Source organism: Pelophylax lessonae (assembly GCF_965119305.1).
Source record: "Pelophylax lessonae genome assembly, chromosome: 9".
In the NCBI taxonomy this organism is placed as follows: domain Eukaryota; kingdom Metazoa; phylum Chordata; class Amphibia; order Anura; family Ranidae; genus Pelophylax; species Pelophylax lessonae.
The window spans coordinates 176,018,783-176,032,578 of record NC_138776.1 but is presented as its reverse complement, the minus strand read 5'-3'; the positions used below and the strand labels follow the sequence as shown (position 1 = coordinate 176,032,578).

General features: G+C 49.1%; 1 protein-coding gene across 1 annotated transcript in view; it reads left to right on the top strand.

Annotated features, from left to right (window-relative positions):
• The first annotated feature begins 3,069 nt into the window (after positions 1-3,069).
• The window catches only part of LOC309564519 (glutamate dehydrogenase, mitochondrial), a 35,373-nt gene continuing 24,646 nt past the window's right edge, over positions 3,070-13,796 (top strand). Inside the window, exon 1 of the mRNA XM_082269149.1 lies at positions 3,070-3,568. Coding sequence (XP_082125275.1) covers positions 3,178-3,568 — 391 coding nt within the window. The 5' untranslated portion in view covers positions 3,070-3,177. The remainder of the gene's footprint in view (positions 3,569-13,796) is intronic.

Sequence of the window (13,796 nt, the reverse complement as noted above, 5' to 3'; positions counted from 1 at the left end):
GGGTAACATCAGGGGCGATCAAAGGGTTAAAGCGGAGTTCCGGCCTCAAAAACGACTTTGGGCCATCCGCTTGCTGACATTCACCTGCAAAAGAAATGGATAGTCCCGATTTTTTTTTTTTCTTTACTTACCTTGTTTTTGAAGAAAGTATACTTACCTTCCTTCTACTTTCTCGCTCTGCGGCCGTGGCCCGTGCCGTCACTTCCTGCTTGTGTTGACTCCTTGGAGCTGAACGTCATCGCTCCCAGGAGTCAATGCGCCTGCACCGGCCCCGCTCGTCAGTTCTGGTGCAGGCATGTCATTCCCTGCTAAACAGCTTCTGGGTGCAGGAATGACGCACCTGCGCCGGAACTGATGAGCGGGGCTGGTGCAGGGCAATCTGGGAAGAAGAGGACGCAGAAGAGGACGCGCTGGCTTCAGCTGCCCACACCCGAGATGGCAGCGCTGGACAAGAAATTTTCAAGGTAAGTATTCCTTCAAAAAAGTAATTGCGACCCGGGACAGTTCAGAGGCTATCCATTGTGAAATGTACTATCCCTGACTGTCCCGGGGGTATTTTTATTGAAAAAAAGTTTCCGAGGCCAGAACTCCGCTTTAAATGTGTCCCTAGGGGGCGCTGCTAACTGTGGGGGGGGGGGGGGGGGATTTTCTCTGCCTTGGGGAAGACAGAGATCAGTGTTCTTGCTTAGCAGAATTACAAGATTTCCATCTTCTCCCCTGTAAGAGCGGTGATCTGCCTTGTTTACATAGGAAGATCGCTGTTCTGCCTCTCCTGGGAACGATCGCCATTGTCGGAGCGCTCTCTCCTCTAGGTTTAGCCTGGAGTTCTACTTTCAGTTGACAGGACAGGAAATGTGACAGTTATCATTAACTGCATGCCTTGAATTTAATTGTTTTGGGAAACCATTAATCCAAAGTTTTAAATCTCTAAATGAGAGAGTTGGAAGGTCTGAAGTCAGGGTTCTCCTCTGTGTTCTATGTTCTTTATAAATATAACAGCCCTTTTTTTTCATTGTCACCAGACTCCCCTGAGAACCCTCATAATACAATGGAAGACTGATGTACAGGCTGTTCACATCAACGCTCAGTCGCTCCAAGCTGTGTGGTGCGATTTGGCCCTATAGACTTCAATGGAAGCGTTGTGAATGTGTGAGACACCTGAACAACTGTCCTCTATTCTCCCCCACCCAGAAGCTTGCATACATGTGCAAAAACACCCCACCATCCTTAGTGAGGGAAAGAAGCATAGTTGCCAACAGTCCTGATTTGCCCGGGACATTCACTGAATTCAGACCAATGTCCCGGTCTGAGCATGTCCCAGAAAATGGGCTTTTTTCTATTTCTATCCCAGGCAGGGGCAGGCTGTGCCGGGGGGGCCTGATCCCTCATAAAAAGGCCACACCGCTCCTTCGTCCCCCGGTGTGGCGGGGGGATGGTCCTTGTGTCATCCCGGCCTGCTGACATAGTAAACTGGGTTGGCTGGGAGTTGGGAGATTCTGGGACGGATCTAAAAGCAAACTGCAGCTATCTATTGGAGGAGGAGGTAGCAGGAGGCAGGCTGCACCACCCCCCAGCCAATGGGTGCACTGTCTGGGCTTCCAGTGTTGTGGCATGGAGCTGCACTGCAAGCTGGATGAGATAAGGAAGAAGAAACTCTCTTATGCATGAACAGTAATTGAAAGTGTCTCTCCCTCTCCCTTCTTCTTTTCTCTCTCTCTTCTTCTTCCTCTCTCCCTCTCTCTTCTTCTCCCTCTCCCTTCTTCTCCCTCTCTCTTCTTCTCCCTCTCTCCTTCCATCCCTCTTTCTATTTCTTTTTTTTCCTCTTTTCCTCCATCCCTCTTTTTGTTTCACTCTTTTTTTTATCTCTCTCCCTCCATCCCTCTTTCTTTCTTTCTGTCTCCTTCCATCCCTCTTTCTATTTCTTTTTTTTCTCTCTTCCACCATCCCTCTTTTTCTTTCACTCTTTTTTTTCTATTTCTTCTCTTTTTCCCTCCATCCCTCTTTCTTTTCTTTTTGTCTCCCTCCATCCCACTTTCTTTTTTTCTCTCTTTCTCCCTTTCTTTCTTTCTCTCTCCTTCCATCCATTCCTTTTTTTTCATTCTTTCTGCTTCCATTCCTTTTTTTTTTCTTTCTCCCTCCATTCCTCCTTTTCTTTCTCATTTTTCTTTCTCTTTTTTCTCCTTTACTTTCTTTCTCCCTTCCTTTTCATCCTTCTCTTTCTTTGCGTCTCATTCCCTCCATCCCTCTTTTGCTTTCTTTCCCTACTTTTCTTTCTTTTTCTCTCTCTCTCTCTCTCTCCCTCCATCCCTTTTTCTTTCTCCCTTTCTTTCCTTCTCTTTCTTTCTCTCTCTCTCCCTCCATCCCCTTTTTTCTTTTTCTCCCTCCATCCCTCTTTTTCTTTCTCCCTTTTCTTTCTCTCTTTTTTTCTCCATTTACTTTCTTTCTTCCTTCCTTCCAGCTTTTGCTTTTTTTCTCCCTCCATCCCTTGTTCTCTTTTTTCTTTCCCTATATATTACTACATTCTCCCCTATGTAAGGCTTTGCGCCTCATCTTTTCTCCCTAGTTAGGCCATGCCTACAAATGAATGCCCCGCCCCTAATTAAAACAATACTCCGCCTACATAAAAAAGAAACATGTTTTGAGACTGTTGCCAACTATGTAGAAGACACAAGTATGAAGTGGCGGAGAAGTACATGGAGTGCGGCGGTGTATTATACAATGGTACAGTCATGGAAATGGTATAAACCCTTCCATAGGCACTTGCTGGGTGTAATGGAGGTGACAGCACTGAGGAGAGTGATTTGTAGCAGAGCACAGCAGCCTAATGATATACTACCAGTGTAACCAGTAGCAATGATGATATGAGGAGCTACAAATGACTGGTAATTGCTGGTATTAGGCCACTGTACTACATTACACACAGCTCAGGGTGTGGAGATCAATGTTCAGCGCGCGCTCACAGCTTCCCCCCGTGCCCGCGCTCACAGCTTCCCCTCCCGTGCCCGCGCACACAGCTTTCCCTCCCGTGCCCGCGCACAAGGGTTTCCACAGCGCCCCCGTCCTGCGCACGCGCTCCCCGCCCCTCCGGCTCCGTATATAGTTGGCCGCTCGGGCCGTCCTCGTCCATCCTCCGCCTGTTGTCAGTGTCCCGGCTCGTCTCACAGCCCCGTACCCGCCATGTATCGCTATCTCGGGGAGCTCGTGTCCCGGGGAGGGGGAGCCCTGGCCTCGTGCGCTGCAGACTCCGCTCTGCCGGCCGCCACCGTCCCTTTCCTCCGCCGATACAGCCAGGCCGTGGACCCGGAGGATGACCCCAACTTCTTCAAGATGGTGGAGGGCTTCTTCGACCGGGGCGCCGGCATTGTGGAGGACAAGCTGGTGGAGGACCTGAGGACCCGGGAGACGGAGGAGCAGAAGAGGAAGAGGGTGAAGGGAATCCTCCGGATCATCAAGCCGTGCAACCATGTCCTCAGTGTCAGCTTCCCCATCAAGAGGGACAACGGAGACTGGGAGGTGGTGGAGGGATACCGGGCCCAGCACAGCCAGCACCGCACCCCCTGCAAGGGAGGTCAGTATAGGGGGGAGGGACAATGACAACCCTACTAGGACTGATCAAGGGGGACAATGCCAACCCTACTGGGACTGATCAGAGGGGACAATGACAACCCTACTAGGACTGATCAAGGGGGGACAATGACAACCCTACTAGGACTGATCAAGGGGACAATGCTAACCCTGGCAGGACTGATCAGAGGGGAAAAAGACTTCCCTACTGGGACTGATCAGAGGGGACAATGACAACCCTACTGGGACTGATCAGAGGGGACAATGCTGTCCCTGGCAGGACTGATCAGAGGGGTCAATGCTGTCCCTGGCAGGAGTGATGAGGGGGGGGGGGGTCAATGCTGTCCCTGGCAGGAGTGATGAGAAGGGGGGGGTCAATGCTGTCCCTGGCAGGAGTGATGAGGGGGGGGGGTCAATGCTGTCCCTGGCAGGAGTGATGAGGGGGGGGGGTCAATGCTGTCCCTGGCAGGAGTGATGAGGGGGGGGGGGTCAATGCTGTCCCTGGCAGGAGTGATGAGGGGGGGGGGGTCAATGCTGTCCCTGGCAGGAGTGATGAGGGGGGGGGGGGTCAATGCTGTCCCTGGCAGGAGTGATGAGGGGGGGGGGGGTCAATGCTGTCCCTGGCAGGAGTGATGAGGGGGGGGGGGTCAATGCTGTCCCTGGCAGGAGTGATGGGGGGGGGGGTCAATGCTGTCCCTGGCAGGAGTGATGAGGGGGGGGGGGTCAATGCTGTCCCTGGCAGGAGTGATGAGGGGGGGGGGTCAATGCTGTCCCTGGCAGGAGTGATGAGGGGGGGGGTCAATGCTGTCCCTGGCAGGAGTGATGAGGGGGGGGGGGGTCAATGCTGTCCCTGGCAGGAGTGATGAGAGGGGGGGGGTCAATGCTGTCCTTGGCAGGAGTGATGAGAGGGGGGGGGTCAATGCTGTCCCTGGCAGGAGTGATGAGAGGGGGGGGTCAATGCTGTCCCTGGCAGGAGTGATGAGAGGGGGGGGTCAATGCTGTCCCTGGCAGGAGTGATGAGGGGGGGGGGTCAATGCTGTCCCTGGCAGGAGTGATGAGGGGGGGGGGTCAATGCTGTCCCTGGCAGGAGTGATGAGAGGGGGGGGTCAATGCTGTCCTTGGCAGGAGTGATGAGAGGGGGGGGGGTCAATGCTGTCCCTGGCAGGAGTGATGAGAGGGGGGGGGGTCAATGCTGTCCCTGGCAGGAGTGATGAGAGGGGGGGGGTCAATGCTGTCCCTGGCAGGAGTGATGAGAGGGGGGGGATTAAAGCTGTCCCTGGCAGGAGTGATGAGAGGGGGGAGGGGTCAATGCTGTCCCTGGCAGGAGTGATGAGAGGGGGGGGGATTAAAGCTGTCCCTGGCAGGAGTGATGAGAGGGGGGAGGGGTCAATGCTGTCCCTGGCAGGAGTGATGAGAGGGGGGAGGGGTCAATGCTGTCCCTCGCAGGAGTGATGGGGGGGGGGGGTCAATGCTGTCCCTGGCAGGAGTGATGAGGGGGGGGGTCAATGCTGTCCCTGGCAGGAGTGATGAGAGGGGGGGGGTCAATGCTGTCCCTGGGAGACCTTCCACAAGATGACCCCGGGGTCATTGTGCAAAACTGGGCCTATCTAGGACTGATCAGGGTAATCCTGTCCCTGCTGGGACTGGTCAGGACAATGTCTGCTGCTGTCACATTTCATGTCTGGATGGCCTTCCATAAGATGACCCTGGGGTAATTGTACAGAACTGGGCCTTCCAGGGACATGTGCTACTATCTGCAGAACAATGTGTAAGGTGACCTATGACTGTGTCCCTGGAGGACTGATATGGGTGACATGCAGCTGTTGAGGTTCTCTGCATAGCCGCTATCACACTGCCTGTTGGCAGCACAAGTACACCAACCAAGATAAGCAGCTACCAGAGGCCAGGTGACATGGGGGTGGTGTCAAGTACCAGCCAAAATGTGCTAAATGGGTTCACTTTGTGACATGGGGGAAGCGCATGTAATGCCACATGATCAGATGTGTGCCACCTGGGGGTCATTTTGTTTTGTTTTTTTGGAGGGGGTTGCACACAGGTACCAGCCAAATCATCTGGTTTCCCTAGATTAGATCACATTGGGGTGAAGCTCATATACCGGCTATGGGTGTCATCTAGTTTCTCTAAACCTGGTGACCTCAACACATGTACTGGCCAAGCCATCATCTGGGGTCACCAGGTGACAGAGGGGAAAGCACATTGTCATCTGGATTCTCTATACGAGGTGACATCAGGGGGAAGCACAGGTATTGGTCAGAATGTGTGTCATTTCAAGTTATGTGACACCGGGGGTGGGAAAGATGTCATCTGGGTTTTCTAGGTTAGGTGACATTGGGAGAGGCTAATATACCAGCCACAATATGTAGGCTACTTGACATAGGATTGGGGGGAGTAATGCATGAAGCAACCAAAACAGGTTGTGGATTCCCTACGCTAGGTGATATCAGGGGGAAGCATCCACGTTGGGTGACATCAGGGGGAAGCATCCACGTTGGGTGACATCAGGGGGAAGCATCCACGTTGGGTGACATCAGGAGGAAGCATCCACGTTGGGTGACATCAGGGGGAAGCATCCACGTTGGGTGACATCAGGGGGAAGCATCCACGTTGGGTGACATCAGGGGGAAGCATCCACGCTGGGTGACATCAGGGGGAAGCATGGGTATTATCCAAGATTTGTCACTAGACTAGGTAACATTGGGGTGAATCACAGGTACTGGACAAACCATTTCATCTGGGTTAACTAAGCTAGGTGACATTGGGGGGGGGGGGGATACACGTACCATTGTATCCTCTGGATTCTATAGATTAGGTTATATGGGGGGTCAGCACATATCCCAGCCAAGATGGTCATCTGGATTGTTTAAGCTGGGTGACATGGAGGGGAAGCACATGTCCTGGTCCAGACTTGTGTCCTCCTGGGTTCAGTGGGTTAGGTGAGATGGGGTGAGTGGACATTTTTCATGCAACTGACACCATGCAGTATGTGACATGAGTCCATGGCATTGACTTGTCTACCCATCCTTCTACATTCTTGTAGAGTCAGTCATTCAGAATATGACACTCTGTGAAAGTCACCTCCTTCCTGATCCCTTTCTTTTTATTGTAAAAGACTTGAGGCGTCTTCTTTTTGAAGTGTCTCAAGGCAAGAGGCTTTTAATCTTTAGGCGGCCATTGTTTTTCTTGGTGCATCTTGCTGTTCTACCCCCCATGATGTCCCTTCGGGGATTAACATTAACAGGGCTATTGTGTTTTCTTTTCTGGCCTAGTAGGAATAAAGCTTTGCATTAGCAGCTATGGTTGCTTCCATTAAACCAGTGGTATTGAGTGCAGTCTTTGTTATAATTGGTAATTTCCTTGAGTATAGAGAATTGGGGGAGGGGAACTGGTGTGACTATGCTGTCATTTTGTCCTTGTTCATGAGCTGAAAAAACAGTGTTTTTTTTTTTCTCTTCACCTCTTGTGGTGGGGGGGGGGGGGGGTAGGTTGGGAAACCATTTTTTTTCCTCATTTGGGTCTGTTCTAGGCTGTACTTTTACATTTGTATGTTTTGGCTTTTATTGCAATGCATGTTAGCACATGATAGGTGGTGTAGTGCCATGTCATTCTTGAATGGTAGTCCAATGCACTTAGCCAACTCCATGCGACAAGCAGATGTGAGGCACTCATGCACTGGTGAGGAAAATGCTTCTGGCGCATTGAAATCTGTGTGGTGATGCTCGGAGAGCCCAGTCAGAATGCATGGAAATAGTGCACACAAACGCACGTGTGGTAATCAACACTGTGGATAAAGGCCCATACACACAATAACAAATTCAGAAGGGAAAATTCATCCGACGACCGATCTGCCGATTTTCAGATTGTTAGCATGGTGCTTTCGACAGCCGACTCCGACTTTTCGGCTGACAAAATGCTGATGTGCAGGCTATAACATTTTTTGTCCTCCGTCAACACACGTCCGATTTTCATCTAATTTCCACATCCGACTATCATGCCACAAAAAACGGACGACAGATTGTTCGATAATCTGATCGAAGTCTGCAGTTGCTCTTGGGGAGATTTTACTCCCTGTCTAAAGTCTCGTACACACCACCTACCCCCCCCCCCCCCCCCCCAGGTTGAACAAAAAAAACCTGACCACTTGGGTTGGAGCTGCTTTACTAATAATCCAATGTTAGTGCAGCGATCTCCCCTGCGTTCTGGCAGGGGATTGCGCTGATCGGGAGCAAGTTGGCAGACCTTTTTCGGGCATGAGCCTTCCAACAGAAGATGGCCGGCCTGTGGCTGACATTTGGCCCATGTGTACTTAACTGAGATGTTTTACCATTGGGATACACAAACAATAACAATTGTTTCATATGTGCCCCATTCACACTGCAGCATACTGCGATAAAATGCAGCATTTTAAAAAGAAGGAAATTGGTAATATGGGGTAAAGTGGGGATCGCGTAATAAAGCTTGAATCCGCCTTATACTAGGGGGAACACCAACTCAGTAGTTCAAAAAGGAGGAATTTAGCAATGGGCGTTAAGTGATAAACGCTCAGTATTTAAACTGATTTTACAATAATGTATAAATCTCCAAGTACAAAAATGGTTTATTAAAACCTTTTAAAAAAAAAAAACAAAAAAACGAAGGGCAAATATGAAATCGGTACTATATTAAGAGTAATCAGATAAGATGTAGCACATGGATCTTGCCAACATGTTTCGGGGTGCAGACTGCTTCTTCAGGGCTTCTTTCTGTGTCTAAAGCCTCGTACACACGCAACGATTGTTGGCCGACCGATTGGCCGTCTTTTGTCCAGTGTTGTGTTGGTTGAAATGTGCTCTAGACTGCACACGAATTTTATCGGCCAACAAAAACCAACTTCAGAAGTGATGTCATGTTCTGGTTTACTTTTCGTGTGTTTTTTCTTCCCTGAGCATGCCCAGTCTTGCTCATCACATTTTTGTCTGCCGAAATCTGTACTGACTGATGACAAATCGGCCGTTCTGTTGACGGCCAACAAACATTTTATAGCATGCACACCAGATTTTATTCGGCCGAAGAGTCGGTTGTCGAAAGCATCATACTAACAAGCCGAAAATCGGACGTTGGCCGAATAATTCACGGCCAACTATCAATGCGTGTGTACGAGGCATAACTCTACAGATCTCCGTAAGGTACATCAGGTGTGTTCAGGCTAAGGGGAGACTTCCGACAAGCTATCTAGCTGGCCTCAAGCATGAACGTGGAATAACATGAAGTTCTATTATCAGATGGAAAACATGCTCTGAGGATAAGCTGCTAGTATTAGCAGCAAAAATTGATCCCATCCATAGGTCCATAGAATCAAAAAAGGTCCCTGGTAAAGGTTGTATTCAAATATTGAACTCCAATCAGATTGTCTCCAGACACCCCCCAGGCATAAAAGCAGGGTATAAAAGGCGTGCAGGGGCAGGTGTCTGGGTCTCTAGGGATTCTCAAACTACGGCCCCCCAGCTGTTGCGGAACTACATGTCCCATGAGGCATTGTAAAACCGACATTCACAGACATGACGAGGCATGATGGGGAATTGTAGATCCTCAACTGGAGGGCCATAGTTTGGAGACCCCTGCCTTACTCCAACCAAAACATGGTGCATTTTATCGCAGCGCACCCACCTGATTCGCACTGCAGTGTCAGGCAGCCCAACATTGCAGTCAATGAAACTTCCGTTTGGCACATTTTGAATAAAGCTTGTACAAAAGGACGGTGCGGTGAATCGTGTGCCACACTGCCCCCTACCTAGCAACACAGAGTGACTGGAAAACGGAGTCGTTTCGGCTGCTCTGCGATTTGACTGAGGGCATGTGTGAATTTGCCCATAAGCTGGCCATACACTAGTAGATTTTTGTGTGAACAATCTCATCAGTAATGACGACAAATGTTTTGAAAGTACTTACAAATATGTTTTGATTTTAGAGTGAATTAACTTTCCCGAATGAAAACTATATTCATATTTAAACAACTTCATTTGAAGAGAATTTTCCATTTTTTTTTTTTTTTTTTTTTTTTTTTTTTTTTTCCCCCCCCAGTCAGAAGCAACGGATAATACTACTTCACTAATGATAAGAAAATTGGGTGAATGTTCTTAAAAACACATTTTTGAACAAAAATTGTGTGGCCAGTTTTAGTTGTAACTGGGGCAGATAGGGAGGGGAATTTCCTTGGCTGGAGCATGGATGGAATACAGACCATTATTATTAAAACTATCAGATTCTAAAGCCGGCCATAGATGGAGCGTGTCTTGTGTGGTTTTTATTTTTTTTTCTTTTCCCTGCAACCACGGGTTGGGAGAACAGTGATTACTGCTAGCAACTATAACCACCACTAGCAATAAGGAAAATCTGGCAGGCTGGTTGAACCCAAATTCATTGATCGAAGACTTGGTACAATCAGCCTGCCCATACATGGGTCAAATCCCTGCTGAACCGGCCCAGATTTGAACAGTTTATTGGCGACTTAACACTTTCATGTTTTTCACAGCTTGACTGGAGTTCTAATTTATTAAACACTGCAAACTTGACTTTTCGCTAGGTAGTCCCCCCCCCCCCCCCCCCCCCCAGCCCATTGGTACCCAGGGCCCCTGATAAGGCAGTACAACCAGTCCTATTGTACTGGTCCCAGGCCCCGTCGGCTAAACGGGGGAGTCCCAGGCCCCATCGGCTAAACGGGGGAGTCCCAGGCCCCGTCGGCTAAACAGGGGGGCCTGGGGAAGCTTTATTGTTAATTTCTGCCTAATTGAATACATTTTACTGAACCACACCCCACTCATACTTTCTTTCCAGGGCTTAAATTACAATTTCCTGGGCTCCATCAGGTCCACAGAGGGGGACCAAGGAGGTGGGAGCAGAGGAGAGACTTTTTCATTTTTGGGAAGAAGGTGGATAAAAGTGCCACTGTTCCACTGCAATCCGAGGGGCGGTGGGGGGGGGGGTGTAATGTAGGCAGGGTTGGGGGGGGGGGGGGTGTAATGTAGGCAGGGTTGGGGGGGGGGGGGGTCCGGAAGGAAGGCTGCATGGGGCCCCGTGATTTCGCACAGTGGCCCTTCTGGTACCACACACTTGTCAAAGGTGCACAATTGGTCAGCCAACATTGTGTTGAGGATAATGGGGAGGGGAGAATGGGTGAGTGTCAACATTTGTGTACCATGGACACCCTGGGCTCTGGTGTGTTTGGACACCCCATGAACACCTTTTGAACTTGGCTTCTCAGTGTTGTCTGGCACCTCTTTATAGTTACGAAGGTTTAAGGTGTCTGCAGACATCAGATAATAGAGAGCTATTCAGTTTTTTTTTTTTTTTTTTTTTTTTCAGCCTGAGGGGTTGAAAAATGGAATTCTGTGTACCAGGCTTTTTACAGAAGTTGATCTACCAATCAATTGCTGTAAAAGCCACCTGATCAGATTTTCCCCTTACGGAGAAGGGCTGCAGCCTGCAAAGCTGATCAGTGTAGTCGGATGACGGGAGAGTCTCCCCGCTGTCGGAATACAATAGCTCAGTGAGAAGAATTCCCCTATCTAAAACGAGTGTGAAGATGGGTGGGGGATGTTCATTTGACAGAAGCAGTCATGGTACTGGCTTCTGTCGGAGAGGGAGCTGTACCATGGAGCCAAATGTTGGGCGGTTCCTGCATTTTTCGGCTGATTTTTTTTTTTTTTTTTTGCCACTGTGTATCCAGCCTTAGATCTTGTGGTGGTCAGATCCTGTCTGCAATTTAAAGCCTGTAAATGGCTTGGAGATGACGTTGCACTAAAATGTAAGGTCTGCATAGGTGGCTATTGAATGTGGTATAATGGGGGGGAAAAACCCTTTGGAAGAAAATCTTTTATAATTGCCTTCCACGCTTCTGGCGGTTCGCTTAGGTGAGGTGACATCAGTGGGTTGTCTTGCGGGATCTTGAAATCTGACATCTGCTCTCTCTCTCTCTCTCTCTTCCCCCCCCCCCCCTGTGGTTATGGCGGGGGAGCAGTCCCCCCCCCCCCCCCCCTGTGGTTATGGCGGGGGAGCAGTCCCCCCCCCCCCCTGTGGTTATGGCGGGGGAGCAGTCCCCCCCCCCTGTGGTTATGGCGGGGGAGCAGTCCCCCCCCCCCCTGTGTTTATGGCGGGGGAGCAGTCCCCCCCCCCCCCCCCTGTGGTTATGGCGGGGGAGCAGTCCCCCCCCCCCCCTGTGTTTATGGCGGGGGAGCAGTCCCCCCCCCCCTGTGTTTATGGCGGGGGAGCAGTCCCCCCCCCCCCCCCCCCGTGTTATGGCGGGGGAGCAGTCCCCCCCCCCCCCTGTGTTATGGCGGGGGAGCATTTCCACCCCCCCCCTGTGTTTATGGCGGGGGAGCATTTCCACCCCCCCCCCCTGTGTTATGGCGGGGGAGCATTTCCACCCCCCCCTGTGTTATGGCGGGGGAGCAGTCCCCCCCCCCTATTGGAACGCAATAGCTCATTGGGGGGGGGGGGGGATCGCCACACTAACGTCAAATGTTTGTGTGGTTGATGGCTTATTAATAATCAGGATTTATATAGCGCCAACAGTTTGGGCAGTGCTTCACGACATGAGGGCAGGCAGTACAGCTACAATCCAATACAGGAGGAATCGGAGGGCCCTTCTCGTTAGAGCTTACAATACAGTTGAAAATGTCATCTTCATCCTAGTGATGTGTCCTGCATGTATCGGTGATCCTGAGGACTTGTCTTGTCCAGTAGAACTGGTTTGATTTTTCCAGCCACCACTGTAAGCTTCAGATAGAATAGGATTGTGGGGGATTCAAAGTATTATATCCTTAAATCCCGTTAATCAGATTGTCCTGCTGGTGATATGGTTACACACATAAGGATCATGGGATCATCCTTCTGTAGTGTGTGTGTGTGTTTTTCTCTTTTCTCGTAAATTGGGTTGTGTGTTTTTCCCTACATTACACTGTTCCAAATGCTTCTTCTGAAACTGGTTCTGTGATGGGTGTGCTCCATGAAGGGATGAATGTATAATGCATGTGTGCCGTACCATTCCAGACAGTGTGGTTAACCTCTTTGGCATGACTCATTCTTAAACCATACACTCCTATTTATTAAGCTAGTTCATTTCTGGTTTTGTGGGGTTTGTTTTTTCTACTAACCATCTCCTTAAGCGCTGTTGTGCCGACGCAGTTATCAATGCTGCAGCAGAATTTTTCCTTTATAAACTGTGGTTTCCTTTGAGTCTAGGGAGTGGCCGGACTTCATTCAGCGAGCTTTTTGGTTTTCATCCAATGGAAACTTTTAGTGCAGAAAAAATGCACAAGTAATGAGTCACGCAGCACTGGCAGAGCTTTTCTTGGTGTTTTTGTGTTTTGCTGTGACGTTGTTATGGATTTCACTGCAAAAGAATGAGTATTTTCAGTCTGCTGTTTGCTGAGGCTGTATATGCAGTACCTCCAAACTTTGCACACGCTGCCATATTAGTTGACTCTGCATTCGCCTTGACCCTGAGCTTCCAGTTTCGAGCACATATCTTTTTAAAATGGCTGTGTATCTTGCTACACAATCAGTGTGCATGGTAACAGATTGCTACATTCACTACTTGCATTTTTTTTTTCCCAAAAGGTTTTTAGGCAAATGTGTAGTTACAAAATGTAAAAAAAACGGTAACATTCAGAAGGGGAGCAAAATGATAAAGCATGCTATAACATAGAGCTGCACGATTCTGGCCAAAATGAGAATCACAATTTGTTTTGCTTGGAATAAAGATCACGATTCTCTGTGTAACATCTTTTACATTATAAAAAAAATTGGGATAACTTTACGGTTTTGTTTTATTTTTATTCATTAAAGTGTATTAATTGCGTTTGCAAGACTGCTGCGCAAATACAGTGTGACATAAAAATTTACAACAATCACCATTTTTATTCTGCAGGGTCTCTGCTAAAAAAAAAAAATATATAAATGTTTGGGGGTTTTAACTACTTTTCTAGGAAAAATAAACTGATTTAACTTGCAAGCAACAAGTGTAGGAAAAAGGTTTAGTCTTTAAGAGGTTAAACTTCCTTCCTCCAGCAGAGGGAAGGAAAAGATACAATGTAATCATTTGTGTTTACAGTTCAGTGGGAGACTAATGCTGATAGGCTTTTGGGGAGGCTTTTTTTTTTTTTTTTTTTTGACAGCTGCTCCCTCATAGCTATGTAAAGAATTGAGCAAGTGTCATGTTAAGATCGTCAGGGGGA